Source organism: Haliotis rufescens, unplaced genomic scaffold (assembly GCF_023055435.1).
Source record: "Haliotis rufescens isolate VD_foot unplaced genomic scaffold, xgHalRufe1.0.p SCAF_11, whole genome shotgun sequence".
Classification (NCBI taxonomy): domain Eukaryota; kingdom Metazoa; phylum Mollusca; class Gastropoda; order Lepetellida; family Haliotidae; genus Haliotis; species Haliotis rufescens.
The window spans coordinates 26717522-26731909 of record NW_025963791.1 but is presented as its reverse complement, the minus strand read 5'-3'; the positions used below and the strand labels follow the sequence as shown (position 1 = coordinate 26731909).

Here is a 14388-nt window from a genome sequence, read left to right as displayed (position 1 = left end):
CCTATCATTTCATGATCACTTGTACAGGAAATAAACCATTTCATATTGCTCATCCCTTTTGTCTTTGTGAGATCAAGGCTAGAGTGAAGATTTACATTTTATGTGTTGGCGCCATGTTGTTTTACTCCAGTGGACAATATATTAATTTGCTATGTCATATTTAAAAAATAAACGACGAGTGGGGGTTGTTTGTCATACAATAAAATTATGTAGGGAGAATAAACCAGTGCCAGCCCACGGACTTACCATCCCTTTGTTTAACTAGAATACCCCACTCAGACACAGTATACTGACTCTGAGCCGACCAGTCCTTGTTTTAGCCCCCTAAATGCCATGCCCCAGGCCTGGTAACAAGAAGTACCATCTTTTAACATCTTTTGGTATGACACAGACACGAACCCCAGACCTTCCTCTCTCTCTGGGTGGACGCTCTATGACTAGACCACGGAGGCGGTCACATGTCCATCAAGTGTGCAGTATATGATATATATCCTGCACAAAAAAATCAGATTATGCGTTTCCTTTTTTTTAAGAGTACATGTTAAACCTGAACACATTCAAAAGCTAATTATGTCATTTCATGAAACCACTAGATGAGTTCAAAATACATACAAAAATAACTTTATAACCATTTCCCAACACTTTTATTTTAACAAAATAATTACATTTTTTTTAAGAATAGGATCACTAATTTAAGAGTGTGGTAGTCATGTGGTTGGAACACCCCAGGAAATAAACTCCTAGTCTTGTCAACAATACAATAATGGCATGGATACATCACCACCTGGGGATTTGGAGTTAGAATAAGTCCCTGTAAAGCCGTGCTTGTAAAAGCTGACTAAATGTAACTGGTGGTCAGGTTCGTTGATTGATGCCGGTCACCATACCCCAATGTCATGGATCTTTGCACATGCTCTCAGTCACTGGTTTGTACTCTTCAATGTTTACAGGTCGCCTTGAAATAGCTGAAATAATGCTGACTGTGGCGTTAAACAACAAACTGAACAAATATTAACACATCACTGGTCAGACAAGCGTCCCTGTGCAACTTTCTCCACTGCAGTCAGGGAAGGGGAAGACATCAGGGATGATCTGGCTCTCCGTCGTGAACTCCAGCACCGAGTCCTTGACACCACGGAACGTCAGCTACAACATCAATGCATTGCACTTGCTATCTTTATTCTGTCAAACTGTTCTTGCTTATGTTTATTTATTTTGTTTGTTTGTTGTTTAACACTGCATTCAGCAATATTCCAGTTATATGACGGTGGTCTGTAAGTAATCGAGTCTGAACCAGACAATCCAGTGATTGACATTATGATCATCGATCTATGCAATTGAGATACGATGACATGCATCAACCAAGTCAGTGAGCCTGACCACCCAATCCTGTTAATCGCCTCTTAAGACAAGTATAGTTGCCTTTTACAGCAAGCATGGGTTGCTGAACACCTATTCTACCCCAGATCTTCACGGGTTATGCTTATGTGTAATCAATAAAGACAAAGAAGGCAAAATATTTCCTGTTTCATCAATAACTTTAAGACAAGGACACATCAATGCTGAGATATTGTGCTTATGTTGTGTAACATTAAAATACTAGCTCCTGGTTGATAAAGGAGTGGGCAATTATTTTCTATTTAGCCTGCTCACAGGCTGGGTACAACTTTCATGTAGCCCGCTGAGAAATCAAATGGAACACATCTCCGGTAATTTGCTTAAAATGTATTTGATATAAGTTTAGTTGAGTTTCAGAAGTGATGGGTTGTTTATGCGAATGTATAGGGTAAAGGGAAGTAACTCGGTTCGTTTGCGTCGTCTGCTACCAGTTTGAATTCGTCACCACTCGCATATTTCCATAGGACATATTACTCAAGGAAATTATCCCGTTTCATCAATATGTTTAAGACAAGGTCAGCAATGCCCGGGATATCGTGTGATATGTTATGGTTAATTTACAACACGTTTATTTTCCATGCATCGTCTAGCAAAGATTAAGTTAATTGTAAACGATGTAAAATGTCACACTATATACACCAGTGTCTAAAATAGCTTTCTGTCAAACAGTTGTCATTACCATGATGAAATATGCTGTAAGTCAAATTCATCCGTTGCATGAAGATTCAGAATCGAATATTTCTATTTGGAAGACGAACAGAAGGCAGCACAAAAGGAACTGGTAGGTGATATATGAATGATGGCATGGGTAGCTGGTTGGACCAAGGTTGTTGATGCAGGATGTGGTGACAATGATCAAACTTCCTCATCCTGCAGTAGTACAAGTGAAACGCCTCTCACGTGCGCACTGACTCGCTGTAACCAGAATTGTAACAATTGAATTGAGTCCACATAGGTCTTGCACACTCCCTGAATAAACGTACCTGTATAAAGAAGGCTCTCCATCCCTCGTCAGGGTTTTCAAACTCCGCCACATACGTGTTGTTACCCTGGAAGAAGTAAGTGTATGCAAACAGTCTGGGTGACGGCTGCTGCCGGGGGTGCAGAACATGCTTACCCTGGAGTCATCACTGATTTTCACTGGTCCAGTCTGATAATGTTCACCACTACTTTGCCATGTACGCCCAATGGCATCTCTTTCGGCAGATGATCGAGACTGATCCTTTTATATTTTCACTAAGGTCGCAATAATGATATTCACAAAATTTGATTTAGGCTTGTTATAACAAATTACTTTTTATCACCCTCTCGCCTCTAATACGTTTAGGCACTGTGAAAATGACGGTCAACTCAAATTATGTTTCTGAACTTTGCACACGCCACCCCTCTCTAAGCGTGTGTCTCACTTGGCAGGATTCAGTTCAATATGTAGGCACAGAATAAGCTGCACCGCAGGAGCCGCGGCCAAAAGATGTTACTGGTACACTAGAGTCAATAACACTTATATAGATATGTTACGTCCTAAAGATAAAATATATACATAACAAAACCCTCTCCATCCAGTCATTTGCGAAAAAAAATTAAATGTTTCATTGGCCTTAAATGAGACTTTCATTATGATCTTCCTCATTTCTTCAGCATAGTGATGACGTATATGTCGTATATCAGCTCATTAAATGAACAACACTTACAACATATTCTGTTGCCTGACTGTGCCAGATGACGGGGTGGGGGAAGGGTTTGTCGGGGTTGCCGGGAGTGCCCACCAGCAGACGGAAGTCACGCCTGGAGATAAATACATGACCAATCCATGTTAATGGGTCATAGTTCAACCATCGTGTTTCTGTTAGGCGTCTGATGTTTATAGAGACTATCTTGTAAATAATATGATTTAACACATATAACCTACCACTGACTCTACTATATGCAGGCCAGTCAGTAATATAGCTCGGATACTGCTGGCTGGGGAGTAAAACAACATTCACTCATTTGAATGTTCACCTTTATGGTACCCCTATGCTTCTCACCATTGCCTAACCACTCGTTTCTCAAGAACGGTTAAGTTGCTTTTACTTCGGTCATAGATTACTTTTAAATGTGACGCAAAGTGAAGGTGAGTGAATTTACAATAGTAACATGGACTCTCTACCTTTCTCCGCCTATAGTCTTGGCCCAGTATGACGTCACAGTCAGTGGCTCGGTCTCTGTGGTCACAGTTATTTTACCTCCGTTGGCGGTCTGCAATGTATAAAAAATGTGTTGTCCAGAAACATTTAAATGAGTTGCATTGTGGATATTGACTCCCTTGGTATTGTAAACATAATGACCGCATAGCATTGTAAAAGGCAATCCGTTCATTTAGTTATATGCCCGGTACTGCAAAGAAGTTCTACTTACCAATTCTCTAACCCAGGAAAACTTCGGTAGTGGAGACGCCTGCAAGAAAGACACCTGTGGTTATCAACAGTAAAAACAAATCCTGCATAAGTACACCCGGTACCATGATAAACACGTCAGAGGTATAATCATAATGATATATCTCTTTGTTATACCAAAGGAAACCTAAACACTAAGTAACAAATAAATACAAACCTACACTTGTGAACAATTTAAAATTACTACTAGTACCAAATGATCTATAACGAAACGTAAACCAGTAAATAAAGAAGTTGTTATCCATAAATTGTCTCTCTCATCCGTGAACTTCTAAGTAATGCCTATCAAACAATTAGTAACAAATGTTGGCCAAATTAATTTTCAACGGATATCCTGGGTCAAGAGAAAGATCTTTCAACGGGGACATTAAAGCTGTGAGATGAAACTCGGACCATCTACTGCGAAAATACCATCGGCTCCTCTTTCCTCTATAATATTTAATGTTTCAGGGTTTGTTTATTGTTATTTGACGCATCAAGTTCCGTGACAGTGATTGACACTATGAACAACGACCCACGGCGTCGGGGTACGATGACACACGACCAAGTCACTAAGTCGGAGCATAGGTTGTTGGGGACCTATGCTAACCCTGATCTCCACGATCGCCTCGTACGACAAACACAGGTTTCAAACATGAATTTTAACCCGGATCCTAAAAAGGAAAAGTATAAAGACATATGAGTAAATATTGAGAAAGGTCCTTTATTAGCCAACACGTCGACTATGATAGAAATGATAGAAAAGGGGTAAATAAACCCTAGCCAATGTAATATGATTCAATAAACCAACTGCAACAACTTCGTTAGTAGCCATGTGGACAATGATACATCAGTTTGTTTGTTTGTTATTTAACGCCGCAATATTCCAGCTTTATGATGGCTGCCTGCAAATAATCGAGCCTGGGCCAGACAATCCAGTGATCGATATCGAAGATGGACGAGCAACGATCCACGCCGCCAGGGTACATGGACACACAAGCAAGACACCGAGCCTGATCTCCCGATCCATATGGTCGCCTCTAACGACCAGCATAGGTTAACCTTGAATCCCGGAATCCCGGAATCCCCAAGCGGCATAGAACCTTACCGACATAATTGATAGGAAGAAAGCTCGCATGGTGAACAACAAGCTTATCTCATGTCCGGCACAGCTATGTTCAGCGTTCGGTAATATTCTGAAAGACAAACATCATAACTAGTTTATTAGCATGAGAGTGTTTACGTTAAGCGAATACTTGAACTGTTCTCGTGCTAGATTTTCAAAAGGATCTTCACAACTTACGTTCAAAGATAAGGAATGACTTACAAAAGTTAGAAATGATCGTGACGCACATCGTCTTCCACTCGCCAGAGAAGGAGTGAGTGGGTTTGGTTTTACGCCCCTTTTAACAATATTCCAGCAATATCACGACGGGGGACGCCAGAAATGGGCTTCACACATTGTACCCACGTGGTGAATCAACCCGGGGCTTCGGCGTGACGACCGAACGCATTAACCACTAGGCTACCCGACCGCCTCCGTGGTCTAGTGGTAGAGCGTCCGCCCGGAGAGCGGAAGGTCCAGGGTTCGATCCCAGGCCGCGTCATACAAAAAGACGTTAAAAGATTGTACTTGTTATTACCCTGTCTGGCGCTCGGATTAAGGGGCTAAAACAAGGACTGGTCGGCTCGGAGTCAGTATACTGTGTCTGAGTGGAGTATTCATGTTAAACTGCGGCATGGTATCTCAGTGAGCTAGCACTATAAATCGGCATCAGTCCGGACTAGTACAAGCAGCCACACACACACATACACGTGCATGCACGTCGCTATATAAGTGCAATAATCTTAGACGCGACGTTAAACCCAATTTCACCTCACCTCACCTCACTAGGCTACCCCACCGGCCCCAGAGAAGGCATTCTCATAAAGCAGGCACACGTCTATCTAACCATAGGTTCCAATGCTTGTTCGGAAAATCCACGAACATTAACCTATGGTACGCTTACCACATATGTCCTTTTTAGTAATCAGCATAATGTTTACATATCCACGGACACAAAATTTAAACTGCATGTTAAAACTTCAAGCAAGTAATATGGCTCACCTGAGGTATTTTGGTCCATTGAGGTCGTTGTAGTAGTAGTGGGAGTCGTCGGGGAGGAAGAACTCGTCCCCGCCTGTACTGATGATCAGCTTTGGCATTGTCAGCTTGTCGTTGTACGCTAGAATATAGGCAATCGTTTCAGGATATGAACACTAAAGACAGTCCTTAGTATCCTGAATGTTGCATTAATGGTTAATCTATAAAACTGGTGGTTTGAAATTAAGTTTACGACGTTGGATTTGTTTGTTTGTTGTTTAACGCCGCACTCAGTAATATTCCAGCTATATGACGGCGGTCTGTAAATAATCAAGTCTGGACCAGACAATCAAGTGATTGACATCATGAGCATCGATCTACGCAAGTGGGATACGATGACATGCATCAGCCAAGTTAGTGAACCTAAAAACCCGATCCCGTTAGTCGCCTCTTCGACAAGCATAGTTGCCTTTTACGGCAAGCATGGGAAGCTGAACACCTATTCTACCCCAGATCTTCACGGGTTATGCTTATGTGTAATCAATAAAGACAAAGAAGGCAAAATATATCCTGTTTCATCAACAACTTTAAGACAAGGACACATCAATGCTGAGATATTGTGCTTATGCTGTGTAACATTAAAATACTAGCTCCTGATTGATAAAGGAGCGGGCAAATTATTTTCTATTTAGCCTGCTCACAGGCTGGGTACAACTTTCATGAAGCCCTCTGAGAAATCAATTGGAACACATCTTAGGTAATTTGCTTAAAATGTATTTGATATAAGTTTAGTTGAGTTTCAGAAGTGATTGGTTGTTTATGCGAATGTATAGGGTAAAGGGAAGTAACTCGGTTCGTTTGCGTCGTCTGCTACCAGTCTGAATTCGTCACCACTCGCATATTTCCATAGGCCCTTTCCCCACGCCAAGCATGGGTTGCTGAAGACCTATTCTACCCCGGAACTTCACAACCTTTACGACGTTGGAAAGCAATAATTAATCCGACAATCTTGGAAGAACATTGTTGTTTGAAAGAGTTTCATTATTTGTTCTCATGGCTAGTCTATAACAACGGACTTGCTACAGATCTGAGTGTTTTAATAGCTACATTGGAATACTTTTACCCAAAACTACAAATTTATACAGCGACTGTTGGAACCATTATTAGATCTTTGTTTGGCACCACAGTAATGAATGCATAAGCGAGGAGAAATGGAGTTTGACGTGGCGTTACAAATTATTGCACTTGTATAGCGTCGCGGGTGCGGGTGTGTGTGTAGCTGCTTATATAAGTCCGGACTTGTGCCGGGTTTAGATAGTGCCATCTTCCCGAGTCAAGAGAGTTAACTGACTATAAAGGTGCACTCGTGCTTCGGGAAGATGAGATCGTGCTAGAAATTGAGATACCATGCCACAGTTTAACATGAATACCCCACTCAGACACTGTTTACAGACTCCGAGCAGACAATTCCTTTTAGCCCCTTAATGCTTAGCGCCAGGCAGGTTAACAACGCGTGCGATCTTCTAAAGTTTTGGTATGACGCGGCCTGATCGAACCATCGACCTTCCGCTCTCCTAGTCGCTCTATCCACTAGACCACGGAGACAGTCTATTCGCTGCAGACGTGATATGGAAGACACCCCTTTCATAAATACGTCCTGATAGAGACCCAAACGTCCCAAATGTAGTGTAAGAGAGAAAGTTGTCGATAATAAATGTACACCATGGCTTGTACAGTATATTTGCTTGAAGCCTATATGGACATTCTAATTTTTAACACGAGATGAATATGTATTCACAAATAGGGTCAATAATGTCGGCCATCTTTTGGGTGTTGGGATGATCTAACGACTCTGTGAAGTTCAGTTCATAGTAGTCTTTGAACGCAAACGTCCATCCTCCATAGGCTCGGAAGTGATGGTGAAGATTCTGAAACAAGCAAAGTGAACATGTGAACATCTGGATCATGATGTGGAGACATATATATAAGCGGGAGTCGTCTAGGGCGCCGCAAATCGCTGTGCAGAGTTGTGTCCCTTAGGTGTGCGAGAAACCTATGATCGAATCCCAGGATCGACCTGATTATGTTTCTAGGTTTGCCAATACCCATGTGTTCTTGGTGTCACCAACATCCCTTCGGGATTTCCTCCCACAGTAGGTGACACGCCGGGATATTTCTGAAACGCTATTCAGAGCGTGTGAAGTCAAACTCACCCAGTCACTCACTCATTGGCGTGTGATGACAGATAAATATGCAACATGTTACTACTTTTGTTATCAATGGCACACTAAGAAGGAGCAGTGCATACTTAAGGATCAAATATATCCAGAATAAACTGTGTATAATATTGAATCTTATTACAATTCTGAACTTTTTTTCATTGTTTCCCGACACCATTGTGTGAGAAACATCCTCTGTCTGTGTTGTGTGACAATGCCTCGACTGTCACATAGAATTCTATGCGAAGACAGTCCCATAAATCTTACTTTAACCATATGGAGAAGATCCATGACGATTGGACTGATTCCCTTGACGCGGGGGTCCACGGCTGCTGTAGTCCACGTCGTCCACCCACGCTACAGCCAGAATACATAGAACTGACATGGTCATAATATATGCAGTATAAGTCTGTTTCAGAATGACGCTGTTTTTTAGGTTTGTAAGATATAGAGGCGGTTAAACAATATTTATCTGTATATGAAATGATGCTGAGGTGCTGAGTTTATAACTGAAATACATATTTTCCAGTATAACTCTCTTTGGAGTCTGTAAGGAATAGACGCGATTAAACAACACTATTAATGGATCATTTTCTGCATTTTATCTTCGCTGAATCCTGCGTTGAAAGTCTATGATCTCTTGTGATTACGGAAATGACCGAATACAGTCGATAACTGTTCAAGTAACGTAAGTTCGCTACGTAAGTAAGTGTCCGAACACGATCGGTTATATGCGGTGAAATTAGGCCTCTGGGGTGACACATTGCTAGCCGAGACTATATCTGACCACATGAGTGTCACGTGATGTAAACATCCTGGCGTGCAGACAACAGTAATGAATGGCTTAAATTGTCTGAGGTAAGAAACAGCATCATGCGGCAAAAGCGGCGGCTTGCATAAGTTATGTGACTCATGTTATGTTTACGATGTGTTTTTAGTTAACGGGATCGGGTGGTCAGACTCGCTGACTTGGTTGATGCATGTCATCGTATCCAATTGCGCTGATCGATGCTCAAAACGTCAATCACTGGTCTGTGTGGACCAGATTCGATTTATTTACAGACCTCTGTCATATAGCTGTAATATTCCTGAGTGTGGCGTTAAACAACAAATAAACAAAACAAACAAAATAAAATAGATGGACTGCGTTCGATTCCAACATGGGATGCTTGAAGGTATCACCGTTTTCCTATCTTCTCGCGACCAATGCATGCTGAGAGCTCCAGATGAATCGACTCGTACCTTCCTATTAATATCCCATCTTGCCTGGCAGTTTATGATATAGTATTTGTTAAGAGACTAAATATTGGTGTGGAATTAGCAGGAGCTCACAGAACAATTATGCGAAAACTACGTCTCCTTTGAGACCGCTAACACTGTAAACATATCAACATTTATATATATCATTCCATATTTCACCTTGGAAGCTCCGGCAACATAAAACTTGTCAATGTTAATCTCCTGTAAACTTTTAGAAAAGTTGGCAATGGTGTCCATCCCTCTCACAGTGGCCTGGAAAGGGAAAACGTTAGCTTTTAACAAGTTAAACTGAAGTTTAACTACATTATCAATATGAGTCAATTGTTAAAACTTAATTAAACCGGAGTTCGAAGGTCCTTTCACAGTGGATCAGTATGTTCTTATGCCGCTTTAAGCAATATTCTAGCAATATCGAGGCGGGGGGCACCAGAAATTGGCTTCACACATTGTACCCTTTTGGCGAATCGAATCCTGGTCTTCCGCGTGACGAGCAGACTCTCTAACCACAGTGAATGATTTGGGAGGGGATTCACGCCACTTTGAACAGTATTTCAGTTACATAACGGCGTTAGAGCTTAATGTGAGGGAACAAAATTACTTAACGTAGGTAGTAGACCATAAGCTTTGTCGAGAGACACGACAAATAGTAGGGAGCTAACACCAACGTACATAATCGGGACGAATCAATGGGATTAGACCCCATTGACTAGCGAATCCTGGAATTTCTAAAGGACGAAAATCTCCACAGTTTTTACGGCGCCGCAAACTAGTAGTGATCAATGGCCTTTGAACATGAGGTATAAAGTACATGCATACCTTGGTCATAGGGAAGCGGAGTAGGAGTTCCGGGTCGGAGGAGTTGACCTGCACAAAGGTCTTCCATGTCCACGCTATCACCGCGTCCTCTGATCGGGCTTTGTGGGTGGGGTCAGCCTGGTGATAAGATCAATATCGGATCAGATGCCGATTCCGTGGCGGACTGATCGTTGTTGTGATTTATACTGTTTGGATGTGAGCATTTTTGTTTTTCGGCAATGACGGTGATTTGTTTAGTACGTACTCACCAAAAAGGTTGTAGGTTGATTTGGAATCATTTTCAGATCTGCCCCAATACAGCCTGTACTGACAGCCATCATGGTGGTCAGAGAAACAAAGTTGTCCTTCACACTGGGAGGGCTGAAGTTAAATTATGTGACATTGTAATATTGCCCTTCACACCGGGCGGGCTGGAGTGTAATAATGTAACATTGTAACATTGCCCTTCACACCGGGCGGGCTGGAGTGTAATAATGTAACATTGTAATACTGTCATCCACAGTTGGCGGGCTGGAGTGTAATAATGTAACATTGTAACATTGCCCTTCACACCGGGCGGGCTGGAGTGTAATAATGTATGAATTGGATTTAGCTGTTCACACGTCGAGGACTGAAGTGTAATAATGTAACATTTTAATATTGCCCTTCTTACTTAGCGGGCTGGAGTATAATAATGTAACATTGCAATATAGTTGTCCACACTGGGAGGACTGAAGTGTAATAATGTAACATTTTAATATTGCCCTTCTTACTGAGCGGGCTGGAGTATAATAATGTAACATTGCAATATAGTTGTTCACACGGGGAGGACTGAAGTGTAATAATGTAACATTGTAAAATTGCCCTTCACACCGGGCGGACTGAAGTGTAATAATGTAACATTGTTATATTGTTGTTCACACTGGGCGGACCGAGGTGTAATTGTCCTTTATTATAAGTATTATAAATGTACATGTACTAAATATCTGGACTGTGTACAGATGCATAGGCTAACAACACCTTTAAATATGAAGAGCCATTGTTTGAATAAATGCGACAAAAGACGTTTCTATAATCATATGAGATCACTACCAATAGCACGGTAAGAACTCACGGTTATTGTAGCATCCTATAGTTTTCTGTATGTTTTGTGTTGTTGATTTTAGCATGAGATATACACCTTAACAACAATAACATTCTGATCGCTAGAACACTTTTTTGTTTATGTTTAGAAAAAAAAACTAAACCTTTCGTGGCGATTCGTAATACTGTATGCACCAGTGTTGGCGGAGTTGGCACGCTCCGATACTGGAGGGGATCACAAAGTGGCGCAGTCCGTAGACGTTTGTCCCCTTGATACAGACAGACCACGGACCATAATCGTGGCAAATCCTGGATTCGATCCTACGACTAACTGATCATGGCAACTACGAAATTAACTCTACATCGATTTGTACCCATTAATCATCCACTGGGCCACCCTTTCCCCACCTACTGCAATAACTCGGGTCTGTAGAAACGTTGTCCCTGCGCATACGTACCCGGCATGGTTGGAGCCGCCATCGATAAAAATGAACGCCGAGTCTTTGAATACCAGCTTGTCAGGAACGGTTATAGTCAGGTAGTGCCACCAGATGGGGTTGGTAACCACGGTCTCTGTAACATTGACAGGAGTCGAGAGAATACTTGTCATGTATTTAACAAATTCAACTTACTTTGAACAGACATAATCACACCGTGAAACTTACGAAGAAGGTGAAACGCTAGTTAACGGTGGGATTTCATGCATGTTTTCACTTGATTGCATATAGCCTGGCCTTGCGTGGTGGTGCTCATGCTATCAATCCCTGGTTTAAATGCTGTAGATCCCCGTAGGGATTCCTGGATAAGGCGGTCCCGAGCAACCTGTGTTGGTTTGAGAATCGACTTATTGGATCGGGTGGTCAAGCTCGGTGGCTTGATTGATTACGTGTCATCATTGCTCGTAATATCAATCACTGGTTTGTCTGGTCCAGACTCGATTATTTACGTTCGCCGTCATATAACTGCAATATTACTGACTACAAACAAACGAATACATGTTTTAGGACACATAGAACCTTTTTGGCCACAGCATAATTATATAATCATTCATTCCTTTCGGTGTTACAGGGTAACGTTAGGGGAAAGACAACTTCGATTACGATTAACAATCAAAATTTGCATTATACATATACATGTAATTGAAATATGTGAATCAGTATTACTATCTTACCATCTTTCCATTTCTGTGAAGTCATGTTGAGAACATACAGGGTGTAGTCAGGTCCCCTGTATGTGTGGTCTTTCAGCACCTCATACGTATAGTGGGGGTCGTACCTGTTCACGTAGTCCTCTAACACGCCGCCATGGGCACAGACAAACGCCAGTAGTAACAGAACTATACACCTAAACACCATGATGCTCGCTCTGTCCGCCACGGCTGTAGGAATGATGCCCAAGAAAAAGTCGTTCAAACCACAAATCTGATGGCTGGTCACAAGATGATATGATAAGACACGGTCATATGTGATATACAATCATTCGATCGAACTTTGTCTTACATCCAGACTGATTAAAGATGAACATATCTCATCTCTCACAAACACAATAATCACCATCGAGACACTGTTCTTGATTATGGAAAGTATTTGCTCCAACTTCGTCATAGTCAAATGATGTTTAGAGAATAAGATTAAAGCATTGGTCATAGGAGGAAGACGACCCGGAATTGCGTACACCTGAATGTTTTGACTTTTACTTCCGCGTTTGGAGGAAAGCGGTTGTACGTCAGTACGCAATTGCGCTGTGAAATGATGGGGGTGACACAAATACATAATGACATTGTAACATACTCGACAAGGATCTAGACTAAAGCGCTCAGTTTGGTTGGTTGGACGGACTGTCGGGTTGGTGTTTCTGTTATGTTGTGATTCATGGTTTTATAGGTTTTGTGTTTGACACGGTAGTGAGGATATACACTATCGGTGATCAGATATGAGTTCGCTGTATCCGTTAGTTCGCTGTAGAGAGTTCGTTATATACGTAAATTTTATATGATATTATATAGGAGATAAATCGGGGATTTTTTAACAGCTCGTTGTATCCGTTTGTTCGCTATATCCGGGTTCGTTATATCCGTGTTCTACTGTATCTATCCTTTACGATAGTGAAATACAGAAAAAACATCGTCGACTCGAACCCTTGAGGCCTGAGTAAAATATCCGAGTTATAGTGCGGTTCGATGCGTTTAAGGTCGTTTTTATATGGGCACCACGCTTGTGGTACATTATAGGCTAAAGGCCTACATATATGCACGCAAAGTGTGTGTATGTCAGCGCACCCCTAGTGGGTCGACGCGCTGTCAGTGTATATATAGGTATTATAGTGCGGAGCAGCAATAGGTTGAACAATCGGAGTCTGTCAAGTGTGAATAGTTCAGCCTTCAGTCTCTTCCTTTCAGCTATACAGAAGCATCGACTCACGCTGGCAGCTATAGAGATATAATAGTGAGGACCAGCGTTTAGATGAACAGACGCTTAAATATAAATAGATCACCTGGACATTTTTATCTTCAGTAATCAATCGCAATCACATCCGCTAAACCACGCACACGCACACACACACACACACACACACACACACACACACACACACACACACACACAGAGGCAAACATGTTCACTCAGCGTACATGTAATATATGATAAAGTCCGCGCTAGGTCAACATCTACTTTGTATCAGTTTCAGACAGTTTCTGATATAAAGAAGATGTTTGACTAACATGGACTTTATTATTTTAAGATATATATGTAGAACGGCGAAAAATATTGTGTGGATAAAGGAGTTTTGACAAGCACGAATATCTGGACTTTTATTTTTTTGTATATTTAATACGTATACACCTGATGAAATCACTTGTTAATATATACATGTGTGTGTGTGTGTTTGTCTCTCTCTCTCTCTCTCTCTCTCTCTGTGTTTGTGTGTGTGTGTGTGTCTCTCTCTCTCTCTCTCTCTCTCTCTCTCTCTGTGAAGTATTTCGTATTTTAGGCAAATATCGTGATATGTTATGACAAATTTTCTTCAGTTAATTGTGGGTTGTAACGGAACTCATGAGACCTTAAACAAAATGAAAGAATGACAGCGTTAATTACCGCTACTAGGAACTGTATCCTCCTGTGGGAACTGGAACACATTC

General features: G+C 41.6%; 1 protein-coding gene across 1 annotated transcript; it reads right to left on the bottom strand.

Moving 5' to 3' along the window:
- Positions 1-625: 625 nt before the first annotated feature.
- Positions 626-12967, bottom strand: LOC124132731 (autocrine proliferation repressor protein A-like). The gene is made up of 14 exons (XM_046496800.2): positions 12424-12967; positions 11711-11825; positions 10439-10550; positions 10191-10307; positions 9534-9626; positions 8382-8471; positions 7694-7823; positions 5920-6037; positions 4921-5008; positions 3796-3834; positions 3548-3636; positions 3090-3183; positions 2382-2447; positions 626-1146 (listed from the first exon to the last, which is right to left on the bottom strand). Exons 1-14 carry the CDS (start codon positions 12605-12607, stop codon positions 1027-1029), a joined length of 1455 nt encoding a protein of 484 aa, XP_046352756.1. The 5' UTR covers positions 12608-12967; the 3' UTR covers positions 626-1026.
- Between the last annotated feature and the right edge of the window lie 1421 nt (positions 12968-14388).

Coding starts and splice junctions, on each gene's coding strand:
- LOC124132731 (XM_046496800.2), bottom strand. CDS start 12,607: ATGGTGTTTAGGTGTATAGTTCTGTTACTACTGGCGTTTGTCTGTGCC. Junction 8,472..9,533: donor ATGTTGCCGGAGCTTCCAAG/GTGAAATATGGA, acceptor TTCTGGCTGTAG/CGTGGGTGGACGACGTGGAC. Junction 2,448..3,089: donor GTCAGGCAACAGAATATGTT/GTAAGTGTTGTT, acceptor TACTTCTTCCAG/GGTAACAACACGTATGTGGC.